General features: G+C 34.4%; 1 protein-coding gene across 1 annotated transcript in view; it reads left to right on the top strand.

The window, feature by feature from the left end:
• The window catches only part of LOC122817287 (medium-chain acyl-CoA ligase ACSF2, mitochondrial-like), a 1,325,947-nt gene that overhangs the window by 1,284,240 nt on the left and 28,204 nt on the right, over nt 1-13,503 (top strand). The window contains exon 14 of the mRNA XM_044090513.1: nt 5,862-5,972. Coding sequence (XP_043946448.1) covers nt 5,862-5,972 — 111 coding nt within the window. The remainder of the gene's footprint in view (nt 1-5,861; nt 5,973-13,503) is intronic.

The following is a 13,503-nucleotide window of genomic DNA, read 5'->3' as shown; positions in this document are numbered from 1 at the left end:
CCTTCTTTTCCTGTGCTCATCACACCAGCAATAATTAACAACTTGCTTCAGTGCTGCCTTACTCTACTTTTTGTTTCTAAAGCCTTCATATCTTACTACGTCTCCTGTTTCTTGTATATATTGCTAGAAGTGGTTTTGTAATCATTTCACTGTATAAACAGATGCTTTAGTAATTGACCGTTCTTGTAAATGTTAATGACTATTAGATACATATCCCCTAACTTTTTAGTGCAAGAAATCTGGCTAGAGTCGAAAGTAATGGGGGACAAAGACCCAAAAATAGGGACAGATTTTAAATATGGCTCTTATAAACTTAGAAAGTTAATACAAAACGTGTAGTTCCAGCAGTAACAACCACGAAATAAAACACCCAATGTATCTAAAGCGATGTATGGAGTTGAAAGTTGTACCTATGGGCCTTAGATTTTTCTAACAGCCCATAGGGGTAGATTTAGATGAACCCAATATTCTTGAATGCAATCAACTTTTTGACAGTTTTGGATTTTCTTTTATTGAATTTATTATGAAATGTAATGATAAAAAATATGTGCATTAATAGCTGAAACTGAACATTTGAATGAGATTATTACTCAAGATCTGTTATTTTGTGAATGGGAATCTTTTTTTCACAAACAGTTTGATTGGGTTGGCAAAAATTGTCAGAAACAATTTAATAGGAAATGTAAAAAGTTAAAAAGGGACATAAAACAGTATGAAAACCAACTTGCCTACAGATGGGACACCTACAAGAGAGACTCCGCTGGGACACACAATAGGAAGGAAAAATGTTACTAGGTATGAAAGATACAGTGATGTCGACAATTATAATTTTTACAATAGTAAAAGGAATTTTTTAGGAGCAAGGGAAAACAAGCAGGACATACAGGAGAAACGTTTTGTATCAGAAAACAATTGGTGGGAAAAGAAATTCCCGAGAGGTCCAAGGAAGTAAAAAGTGAGGACACCATTGTGAGACACAACGAGGTCCATTTTAGTATGGGAGACTTTAGTGTGTTCAATTACACAAATTTTAAATTGGAATGTGAACATTTTAGACTTTTTTCTAGAGGATTGAAATATGTTCTGACCTCTAGTTGTAACATTGTAGATTATATTGCAGAATTTAAGTCATACATGCAGAAATTAAATTTGGCATTATATTTCCATGATAGTAATAGAATAAGACCATATAAAATGTTTAAAAAGGCTAGCACCTTTGTTCCTCCTATGAACCCCACCTTGGCTACATATGAAAGGGTTGTGATTGATGAATTATATAAACTAATACTTTTAATAATAAAAAAATGAAATATAATTTAACAAAAAAGGAATTTGACCTTTTAAAACAGATACAACAAGATAATCAAATTAGGGTGATGAAACCCAAAAAAGGGGGTGGGATTGTTCTTTACAACATGCAAGAGTTTGTTTGTTTGTTTGTGTCTTTCGGCTTTTCCCGGCTAGGGGTCAGCACAGCGGAACTCCGGTCCGCTAATGATTGGTAGTGGATTTTTACGTACCGGGTTACCAGCCCTGACGCACAACCTTCAATGAAGGCACGCCCCATTCATGTATGCCTCCACACAGAAAACGCTCTAGCTGAGAATAGAACGGGACAACGTCTTGCTATGAGGCAACAATGCTACCGCAGCACCACCATATGTTAATAAAATACACACAATCCTAAGTTCAAGTAATTATGAAATAGCATCCCTGAATGAAGTTAATATTGGACATCACAAGATTGATTTATTTTTAGAGGATCTACTGTTGGAAAATAGGATTGACATTGAACTATATGAATTTTTACACGTAAACAATCCTGTATTGGCTACTATGGTGGGAATACCTAAGGTCCATAAAGACCAGATGGGCCCCCCTTTCAAACCTATCATTTCAGGGAATAAATCAAAAACTTTCCCTTTTGGCAAAGTTATTGATAGATGGTTAAAAAGTATTTGTGAAAAAATACCCCACATAATTATTGATTCGTGGGACTTTCTAGGTTGGTTGACTCCAGATAAATTCATTAATGAAGTCATTTTTGTCACAACTGACGTGATAGACCTGATTTCTTGTATACTGGAGGAAGATGGTCTCAGAAGATTTAAGTATAGTATGCAGAAATATAGTGATTTTTCATGGGACAGAATTCTTTTAATTTTGGAGTTTATGGAGTTAGTTCTGAGACACAACTACATTTTTTATGAAGGAGAATATTATAGACAAAGTAATGGCGTTGCAATGGGTGCAGCTTGTGCACCCATATTTGCCAATTTAGTATTACTTAGTTGGGAAGAGCAATGTATATTCCAAAGTAAGTGGAATTCGATCATTAAATGTTACGTCTGGTTTTTGGACGATATTGTTATTTTATGGAATGGGTCCAAGAATGAATTGTAATTATTTATTGACTACTTAAATAATCTAGTGAATACTTAAAATTCACCTATAATTTTGATACTAAAGGTATGTCATACTTGGACACATACATATACATTGAGAAAGACCACTTTGCAGCCAAATTGTTTAGAAAAAACATGTTTAGTAACACATATTTAGAATATTCTAGCTGCCATCCCTATAAACAAAAGGCTAGTATAATTAAGGGACAGTGCATTAGGGCAGCAAGAATGACTTCTGAGTTTAAAGACATGGTTTTAGAATTTGACTTTATTGGAAATATGTTTTTGAAAAGGGGATACCCTAGCAATCTTATTGACATCACTATAAAATACGTTTGGTCTGAATGGGGTAAAAAATATAAATCACTGTTGGGTAGTGGGAGAATGAATTTACAGACAAATGTTACTGAAACCCCAGAAAACCAGAATGAATTTAAACGGTCATGTATTTTACAGTATGGAAATTTTGTCAAGGATATTCAAAATATTATCGCATGTAATTGGAATATATTGAAGTCCGATGACAATATTTATAATTTAATAGGGGAACAACCAACCTTTGTTTACAAAACAGGATTTAACCTTAAGAATTTATATGAGATGAACATTTTTTTACCTAAGAATAGTTCTAGGGAGGGTGGAACACATAAATGTGGCAATTGTAATCAGTGCCACGCAATCATGGAAATTGCTCAGATAAAGTTGGAAAATATTAATGTCTGTTGTGTATTTCCAGAATGGCAATTGTCGTACCCAGCATGTGGTATACTTGGCTAAGTGTACCACATAACCCTGTTTCTATGTGGGAAAAACTGATAGGTGTCTTAGGAACAGGATATATGACCATTTTTATTGTATAAAGAAAAAAGATGAAACAAATGCTTTATACAGACATTTGCAAAAATATCCTGGATGTGATGAATTCAAATTTGCCATCCTTGAGCAAGTGAGAAGAAATCCAAGAGGTGGTAGTATTACTAAGAAATTAAATGAGAAATAAACTAGATGGCAAATACTATTGAATTCTGCTGTCCATCCAGGTATAAATGATGGCATATCAATGAAGGCCATTCTGGAAGCAAAAGTGTGAGTTTTATACTGATTTATTTATTTATGTCTACAAGTATTGTTACTAATTTTAACATGTTTGATACAATTGGCATGTGTTTTTAAATTATGTATTATATATGGCATTTTAGTTTGCACAGGACACTTTAAGAAGATGATGTTAGTTCTTAATTGTTTGATGAGTTTCAGAAATTGATTGGTTTATTTAAACCATTATGTTAATTGTGACGATGTTCTGAAGAAGTCTATGTGATAGATGAAAGTGCTTAACTACTACAGTTTTTTTTTATATGAAAGTATGTTTTAATAAAATTGTGGAAACTTCACATTCGTGGTGACGAATTATTGGATCCGGACTCCCCATTCAGCAAACTTAGAAAGTTGCTAGAGTAAAAGTGTTTGTCTTAGCATCCATTTTCTGAAGGATAATAAGTCGGAAACTCAAACGTTTGTCATTATTTAGTAACTTCAGTCCTCACTGATTTGTCAGAAAAAGCAAAATTTTCATGAGGAACATAATAAACATAACAAAAATATGAGACAAAAATGTGGATTTTCTGCAGAAATCTGGACAGCTGAGAGGTATGAAATTTAAATACATGCAGAAAAGTCTTTCTAAACTGCTTAATAAACTAAAGTTGTGTCTTTGTGTCATCCATTTAATTGTTATGCTGCTCATGTACTCTTCTATCTTATGCTTGAAGATGTTAGATGGTGTGTTCTCAAGAAAGACATGAAATGTATATATCACTTACAGTGAAAATCATCCTGAACTTCTGACCTAAAAAAAGGCAAGGGGTACTGTTTAATGTAGTAGAGTGCATTCTATATTATGGGATTTGGAAAAGCATGGAAGGTCTAATGTTTAAAGTCATTCCTTTAGCTGGGTTTGTTACAGAAGAGTGCTGCTACAGATCTTGTACTGTTATTTTTCTCCGTTACTGCATATAACTGCTGCATTTTGTAGCAGCACATAATATTCAGCAACATCAGCAGTGTAGATTTGGGGTAAGAAGTTTACAATCTTTTCATTTCCTACATATATCAATATAGATTGCTGCATACTAGTACTTATTACAGCAAGTGTCACATCTGTTTTACATGTAGTATATTATTCTCCTGGAATGAAACATTGGCCAGTGTGCTGCGATGGAGAATACAGTTGTTGCTGTCATGGCCTCATCAAACCCTACTTAAGTCCTGCATTCTATGAATGCCCATACAAAAACTTAGTCCCATTATTCAGAGGGGGGCTTCTTATTTAATGGCTAAGCATTATAAAATGAGAACTCTCATACTTTCCCTGATGGTACAACAGTAGATATTTGACAACAGCTGGAAGCAACCAGCTAAGAAGACAGCTGTTTTTTAAAACTGTCTTTGAAAGAGAGATTTGATAAAGTGTGCTGAGACCAAAATGGCTTCTTAGGTACGTATAACTGAGAATGAGGTACTATGACCTGGCAGTAGTTTACATTCCCTAAACACACCCACAAACACCAGATACATACAAATGCACATTATAAACCAACAAATCTGTAAGAGAATGGGAACAAAACATGTCAGCATTAGTATATAGGGAGATGCAATGCCCCTTATCACATGCACATGTATGTGTGTGTATCTTCCTAAAGGTAACAATGTAGTCATTAAAAATACTGAAGGTCCCATATTTTACCAGATTGTTTCAGCATCACTGTAGAGGGCAAGGAATAACTTCAATGAATGACATGGCCCCATCATTTATGTAAAAACACTAAAATTTGGAAGAGTTAGTCAAACTGATGGTGCAGAGAGAGAGAAAGCTCTGGCAGTGATCTGTCTGACCCATGTTTGACTGTCAGCTTGGGCAACTGACAGAGGAACAGAAATGAAATGGGCATGTCTATTCCAGAGGGAGGGGAGGGATACACATCTTGTCACTCCCTGAGGAGAGGCATGGGCCTTTAACGAGTTTCTAAAATTAGCGTAGGTGAGGGGGAGAGGGACAAGAGGATAGGTCATAATGTAAAAACCCTCCCCCCAGAAGCATTTGTTGAGAGTACACCCTTTTCAGGATACCCTTAGATTCCACACCAGCCGCAGCCCAAATTTGGTGTTAGCCTGAGGGATAAAAAAGGAATGGCTGGTAGGCCCAGCAGTAGACAGCGATACTGGGGTAAGAGACCATAAAACATGTCTAGTAGTTACAATATTAAGATGTGAATAAACTGTAGCTTGATAATCTGGATTTCTATCCTGCCACCTAATCTTACATGCTGTGTGACTGAATAAATTAATAACTGGGCATTAACCTTTGAAAATATACATATGCGCAAACTATTGTTTATTTAGATAATTAATACCAGATAAATAAATAAATAAATAATATGGCATTTCTTTTGGCAGGTTGTGGGTGTGAAGGATGAAAGGATGGGAGAAGAAGTCTGTGCTTGTCTACGTATAAAAGAAGGAGAAGTAGTCACAGCTGATGAGATAAAAGCATTCTGCAAAGGCCAGGTTAGTAATCTCTGAGCTTATACTTACAAAAATGATTCCTTAAGAAATATTTTGAGATAAAAGTCAATCAGATAGCCTAATTTTGGGTTAAAAATGTTATATGTTTAGTTAACTGTTCTAATCATAAGGTGGTATTAGTGCATACTTTGGTTTAATATGTAAACAGTTCACAGAGGCTTATGCTGGAGTGCCTTCTCTGCTGAGTTGGCATGCCCTCCCTGTGTTTGTGTGGGTTTTCTCAGGTGGTCTGGTTTCTTCTCACATTCCAAAGACATAGAGTAGGTGGATTGGACACTCTAAAGTGGCCATAGGTGTGAGTGTGGATGTGAGTATGTGCTATGGAAGAACAACCATGGCAATGTTAACCACCCGGCAGTGTAAACTTTGGGTTTAGATGATTGTCACTGTTGGAGTGATACCCTGCCTCCATGTATAAAAATGGAAAAAAAAAGGATTGTGGATGGATGGATGGATGGATGGATGGATGGATGGATGGATGGATGGATTCTACCAACTGAAAAAACAAATTGCAATAATTTTTACTGATGCTGATTCTAGGGATTTTTGGACTATGCATGAAACTTGTTATAGCTTCTTTGCAAATTACATGTATGGCAATTTACTAGTTTACCCATGTGAATCATTTATGCAAACAGTATGTAGCTGTCTTTTTCTGGAAGATATTTCTAAAAGTAGCAACACTGATATCTGGAATACTTTTGGACAATAAGATTATTAGTTGTCATGCAGTTTCAAAATTTTAAAGACATGCCCACAGCTTACTGCCTGTCTTGTTTTATTTGTTAACCAGGTGAGAGCACTAATCTCCATGGATCTTTTTTCAGACTCTGCCCAGGAGCACTGGTTACATGACTTACCTAGAGTCACACTGTTAGATAAATGGAGTTTAAGGAACTTCAAACCTTGGATCACAGGAAAAAATCATTACCAGCTCACGTCTTTAATTTTCTGCATCAACTGCTAGAAGCCTACAATGTGATTTGAATACAGAACTCTGAAGCAATTAAAACAGATTCCAAGTACAACATAGGTTTAAGTAACTAAAGGCTTCTTATTTATCCAGCCATTTAATTTTCAAGGGAGCCTTACCATTGGTCTGGTTAGTCGTGGGGCATGCAATGTCAGCAAAATTTGGAATAAAATCTGAGTAATAGTTTACAGGCCTAAGGCTTAATTTGTTTATTAGTAGTTGATGTGGACACATTTTGTAATGCCTCATTCTTCTTAATCTGTAATTTTGCTGTTCCATGACTGATTATAAAACCTAAATTGTGAGCTTCTGCCATGCCTAATTTGTACTTAGCTGGGTTGGTAGTTAGTTCATATTCACATATGCAAGCCAAGATGGCTTGAAGATTAGGGAGATGGCTGTCCCATCCAGCATACCTAGTATGGGTTTTCAGAATTGTGTTCTTCATCTTCTGCAATGTTGCAGGTACTCCATGGGGTCAAGAAAGGACAGGATTATGTATTGAAAGAGTTCAGTTGTTGTGGAAAACATAACTTTTTCTTAGCTTTTTCAGCTAGTGATATTTTGTGATGTCATTTTGTTCAGTCCAAAGTGGACAGATACATAGCTTTGCCAATTTTCTAATCAGTTACTCCACAAAGGACATGGAATATGAATCACATTTAGACATGCTATTAAATTTTTTTTGTTTTTATTCAAAAAGTATTTTATAATTTTTTTCATTAAGGTATATCATATAACTCAATACATGATAACTAGTAATTAAAACAAAATAATTAACTATGTACAATATTTACATTTGGCCTGAAAATTAATCACATAATTTTCCAAACTAATCAAGCTGATATAATTTAAAAGAGAAATAGTGTTTCCAATCTTTTTTTTTACAATTATGAAGAGTCTAAGTTCAAATTTAATCTCTCAATGAGAGATAATATTTTTTTTCATGGATTGTTGCTCCATTTCTTGGGAATAATCCTTAGTTCCTTTACTTTGGTTTCCATCAATGCAGTTTCCTTCAAAAGTGCTAAAAATTCCTCAAAAGATGGTTCAGTATTAGATTTCAATTTCCTAGAGATACATTCCCTAGCATTTGCTAGTATATTCCAAAGTAGATATAAATTGTTATTATTCAGATCCAAATTCTCATTGACGTTCAATAATATTAAAGACTTGGATAATACAAATGAATATGAAAATATAGCTTATATGAAGTTACTAATATCTTCCCAGAATTCCTTAACTTTTATACAATCATGAAATACGTGTATCCAATCTGCTTTACATGTTTCTAAACATCTCCAACAGGTGACACTATTAGAAGAATTAAAATTGGATAATTTATTAGGAGTATAAAATGATCTATGCAGAAATGTCCATGTATAGATTCTCCAGAATTGCATGTTAGATGTTAATATAATAGAGTATAATATTTTAGCTTTATTTTCCATGGATACATTTATTGGATGTCCTTTAGTAATAAAGTTCTAAAACTTCTAATTAGTTTTAACTTTATAATTTATTAAAATTTTATATAATTTCAAAGTTATTTTTCCCCAATTTTGATTACTATAAATTATTTCATTCAGATATTTTATAATTTTAGGTCTTTCTTTAAAAAAATGTTGATTATTCTGCATAGATCCTGTGTGTATAATAATACACTTTGAAGTATAAGCCATCTGATGAGGCGAGATCATATGTTTTTATTATATGTTGGCCATCTGCAACTTTTTGATTATTGATACATTGTTGCCAACAAGTACACTTTTTTGCTTCCCAAGCAGTGAAGGTCATGCTATGTATCTTGTTATGAAAGTTTTTTGTAACACTAAAAGGATATAACAATTCTATCTAAAGTTTTATGTCTATGTTATAATTTATATATTTTTTAAATGAGTTAAGCATATCATTTGTGATTTTTAATTTAGTAGGTTTAGTTAGGTTATATTAGAAACTAGCACATAAAATATACCATAGTTTATTAATGTAATCATCAAGCATTATATTTTTTAATATAGTATTTTCAGTAATATGAATGATAGTACATGGTGTTTTCCAGTTGGAAGAATAATTTGGATCTATCCAATGTATAATGATTCTAAAAATAGTGGCCTTAATATAAGTTTCAATATCTGGAAAGTTAATCCCTCCTTGTTCCCAGGGTCTGATGTGATGTGTAACAGCTATTCTGTTTTTGTTGGGATACCAAAGAAATTGTAATAGTAATGTGTTTATTTCTTTCAGAAAGTGTTTATCTGGTATCACAGGAATAGCTTGTACTATATATAAAATTTTTTGGAATAGTATCATCTTTGTTAGCTGTAACCTATCTTCAAAAGTTAAAAACATTCTGTTCCACTTTGCTACATTAGTCTTTATTGTGCTTATAATATTATTATAATTTATAGTTAGGATTTCCTCTGTGTTTATACTTAAGATAATACCTAAATAATTTAATGTGGAAACTTGTCTGCCAATTATTTGATTGTCTTCTATCAGGAAATCTCTTTTTCTATTCAATATCAAAAAATTGATTTTGTTTTATTAAAATGTAAAATGATAAAAGAACATTTTTCAACCTGTGTATCCAGCTCTTTTAAAGATTTTTTTATATGGTCAGGGTGAGTAGTATGTCATCTGCTATTAAAATTTTTGATGTCACTGCAAAACCTTAAAACGTATTAATGATGGGACCAGTCCAAGTGATCTATTCCTCTCATTTTGGAATTTGTCTATAACACCAAGTTTAAACTTTATCTTTAACTTTTTCCCCAACTGCTTAGTGCTAGCATTTTGAGATCTGCTGTGGTATTAAATTTATTTTCCAGCCAGGCATGGTTAGTGTATTGTGTTGCACTGAACTAATGTTGCCAGACAAATTCAAGAATATGCCCTTAGTCATAACTGCCAATTCCTTCATTTCTTGTTTCAGTGATACTGGTAAAGTCTCTCATGATTTCAGTACATATATGTAGGAACCTGAACTTCTTCTGCAAACATACTTATAGAAACTTCAGTTTCTTTCTAAGATTTCAGAACATTTATGTGGTACAACTGTTTTGGTTTCATCTTCTTAAGTTTTCTCACTTTATAATCTACTTCATTTATTTCTATAACTTCAGATGGTCACTACCACTTCATAATGAATTTATTTTCATCCATGGGTACTAACAGGAGTACTTTATCCCCTAGCTTGAATTGTCTGAAAAGGGTATTTTGTTATATAATCTTGTTTGTTTCACCAGAGTTTCTCCATATATTCTCTTATTGTAGGCATTATACTTCTTAACTTGACTTGTTGGCCTGAAAAATGATCCATTACACTTTCAAAGACTTTCCTCCTGTCTTGTTTCTTTTGCTATACCTAACACACCCCAGGGATATTTGAAGCAGAGTAATTCTAATGGTGTGAATCCAGCAGAGGCTTGGGTACCTTTCTTACAGCAAAAAGAAAGTACAATGCTAGCTGGCTCTGGTTTCTCACATCCATTTTCCAGCCTTTTATAATTTAGACTTTAAAAACTCTTTAAACTCTGGTGATACATCCAGGTATTTCTCTGGGATCACCCTTGTGACACTTCCAGGCATAAAATATTCCATATGTTTATACTTACAGTAATAATTTTAAAAAACACGCTACATATAAGCTATTGAAAGTTTTAATTTTAAACCTTGCATGGTGGACAACACAAGTGCATGATACTGGTGTCTGTCTAGTGTAGCTAAATGATTGTTTCTAGTCAGTGCTATATTTTGTAGTGCTACTAGACTATAACAATAAATGAGAAGGACACCGAAAAACCAATCAGTAAAAACAAAATGAAAACTCCAGCAAAGCTAGAACCTCCACTGAGTGACCTCCCTTTCTTATGCTTAGTCAAACACTCTGCTTGTGTTGTGCTGATGAGGTCATAACAAGGCCGAAATATGCATATCCACAGCTAGTGGGGTTTGGCTTTATTGGTCTGAAATTGTCCATTAAAACGACGAAACATGTCATGGGCATTCAGAATTGCCAGTTAGCTGAAACACCTGATGTTCATAAGAGTCATTTGTATATATCCCATGTGCCTCTGATACAAGAGGTTTAGGAGGTCACTCAGTGGAGGTTCTAGCTTTGCTGGAGTTTTCATTTTGTTTTTACTGATTGGTTTTTCGGTAACCTTTTCACTTACTGTTTTAGTTTGTTGTTTGGGATATCTTTGCAGTGACCCTAATGATAATGGACATCAGCTGGGTATAACAGCCCTGTGTTTCTTATGCTTAGTCACTCTGCTTGTGCTGTGCTGATGAGGTCATAACAAGGCCGAAATATGCATATCCACAGCTAGTTGGATTTGGCTTTATTGGCCTGAAATTGTCCATTAAAATGATGAAACAAGTCATGGGCATTCAGAATTGCCAATTAGCTGAAACACCTGATGTTCATAAGGGTCATTTGAATATATCCCATGTGCCTCTGATACAAGAGGTTTGGGACATCACTCAGTGGAGGTTCTAGCTTTGCTAGTGCTACTAGACTGGAACAAGTTTAAGTTGACTAGTTTACTCCAAGGTTGTTACTTGTAAATACTATCAATTGTAGTGCTACTAGACTAGAATCAGTTTAAGATGACTGAGAACTTAAAAGTCAGATGAATATGCAGCAATGTCTGCACATACATTTAGGCATTCATTAGTAATATTAGACACAACACTTATTATTAACTCCAAAGACAGAGGTTAAAACGAAATGGACAAAAACAAAAAGAGCACTAGTAAAATGAACATAAAACCTTTACCAAATCAATTTGGTGCTTTCATCCTCAATGATACAGGAGTTTCAGAACAAAGCATTCGTATATAAGTTAGTCTTTTAAAAGCCAATAACCACTATGTGATTCAAAATATATCAATCAAAACTATATAAAAGATACTGAGGCTAAAGAGTATTCAAAACCAAGAATGTCTAAATATAATTAGAGGAATTCAATAAACCTTACACGATCAGCATGTCGGGACATGATGCATACACAGGCGCAGCAAGTTTTAGATTCAGTAAACTCCATGTAGGGGCGTGAAACCACGCACACTCATGCACAAATACTGAAACATTCATGGAATGCAAATTTCAGCATACATAGCTGAAATTTAAGCTAATGAAGCAAACCAACATAACTGAGCAATCCAACAACCTAAAATCAAGCAGTGTAGACTCCATGTACATCCATGTTATTAACAGTTTTATGTCCCCTTCCATGAACATGAAAGGCCACACAGTCTATTTATAAGTACTTATAACAATTAAAGTTGAACAAAACAAACTGTTTGGGGATGTCTAGAACTATAACTGCATTGATTGAGAAATGTATATGAGTTAAAACTCACTTGCATAATAATTCCTGGACTTTGATAACTCATATGCCACAGAACTAAGATTGCAACACCCCACAAGTGTCAGTAATATTATAGATCTAGTCCTCACAAATAGCACTGACCAATGCACCCCCTCATGTTTAGGGGCTGCACTGTGTCATTCCAACAATAAAGTATTTTGTTCACAATTTGCAATATGTATGGAATTTAAAAATGATAGCTCAGCTGCACATACATTTTTCAATATAAATTCGCCATCCTAAGGGATGGTATAATCATCTTTCACACTCCGGTTTCCACAGAGAACATTGACAAGTATAGTGAAGTATACCCTAATGACCTGTATAAACATCTACACAAATGTATAGACACAGACATAACTGATAGGATCAAAGAGAGATCCTTAAGAAAATTATAACCATGTTGATGAATGATTGACATTACTTGAGTATACAGTAAGCAAACAAGGCCGATGTCTACTAATATAAAAGTTTAAATCCCAAACTGGAAGACTAACATCACCAGCCTGAGAAAGACAATAAGACACCTTGTAAAATCCTCATACAGTAGCTATGGGATATATTTCAAAACTATAGCCAAGGAAAGCAATAAGGCTTTCCTCTGCTGCACCTGCAACATCAAAGGTATAGCTCAGATGTGTACCGAATTAATTGTGGATAGTATTGCACACACTGAACCTGGGTAAAATGAAAACCAGCTAACACACATGCTTGGATTAAAATTTATCCCACCACCTGCCCGCAAGCTTGCCACAACACATCTTCAACATCACATCCAGCCTCCCTCTACAAAGAAAAAGTAATTACTGCTCTCTCCAAGAATAAGAACCCAGCCTCCATGGGACCAGATGGCATTCTGGCATGCATTACTAATGTTCATAACCTCTAAAGTACTGCAATAGGCACCATATTCAATCTGAGTACTGCCTTTATCCACACAGATGTGATATCAGAGATCTATTTACCCTACACAAGGGTGATCATCAACATACACATGTGATTATAGTCCCTTAAGTTTCACAAGCCTCAGCTCTGAGTCAATGGAATGGAGTTTTATAGATGTCAGATACAAGAACAGTGTTGACATCCAAACATGACATGGTTTTCTCAAGGAAAGGTTGTGCATGCTAAAACTATTAGAATTCAGTTATGTGACCAGAGA

The sequence above is a fragment of the Protopterus annectens genome, chromosome 12.part0, assembly GCF_019279795.1.
Source record: "Protopterus annectens isolate FY-2018-M chromosome 12.part0, PAN1.0, whole genome shotgun sequence".
NCBI classification, from domain to species: domain Eukaryota; kingdom Metazoa; phylum Chordata; order Ceratodontiformes; family Protopteridae; genus Protopterus; species Protopterus annectens.
Note: the sequence above shows the minus strand (reverse complement) of the source record. Positions and strands in the feature narration are given on the sequence as shown.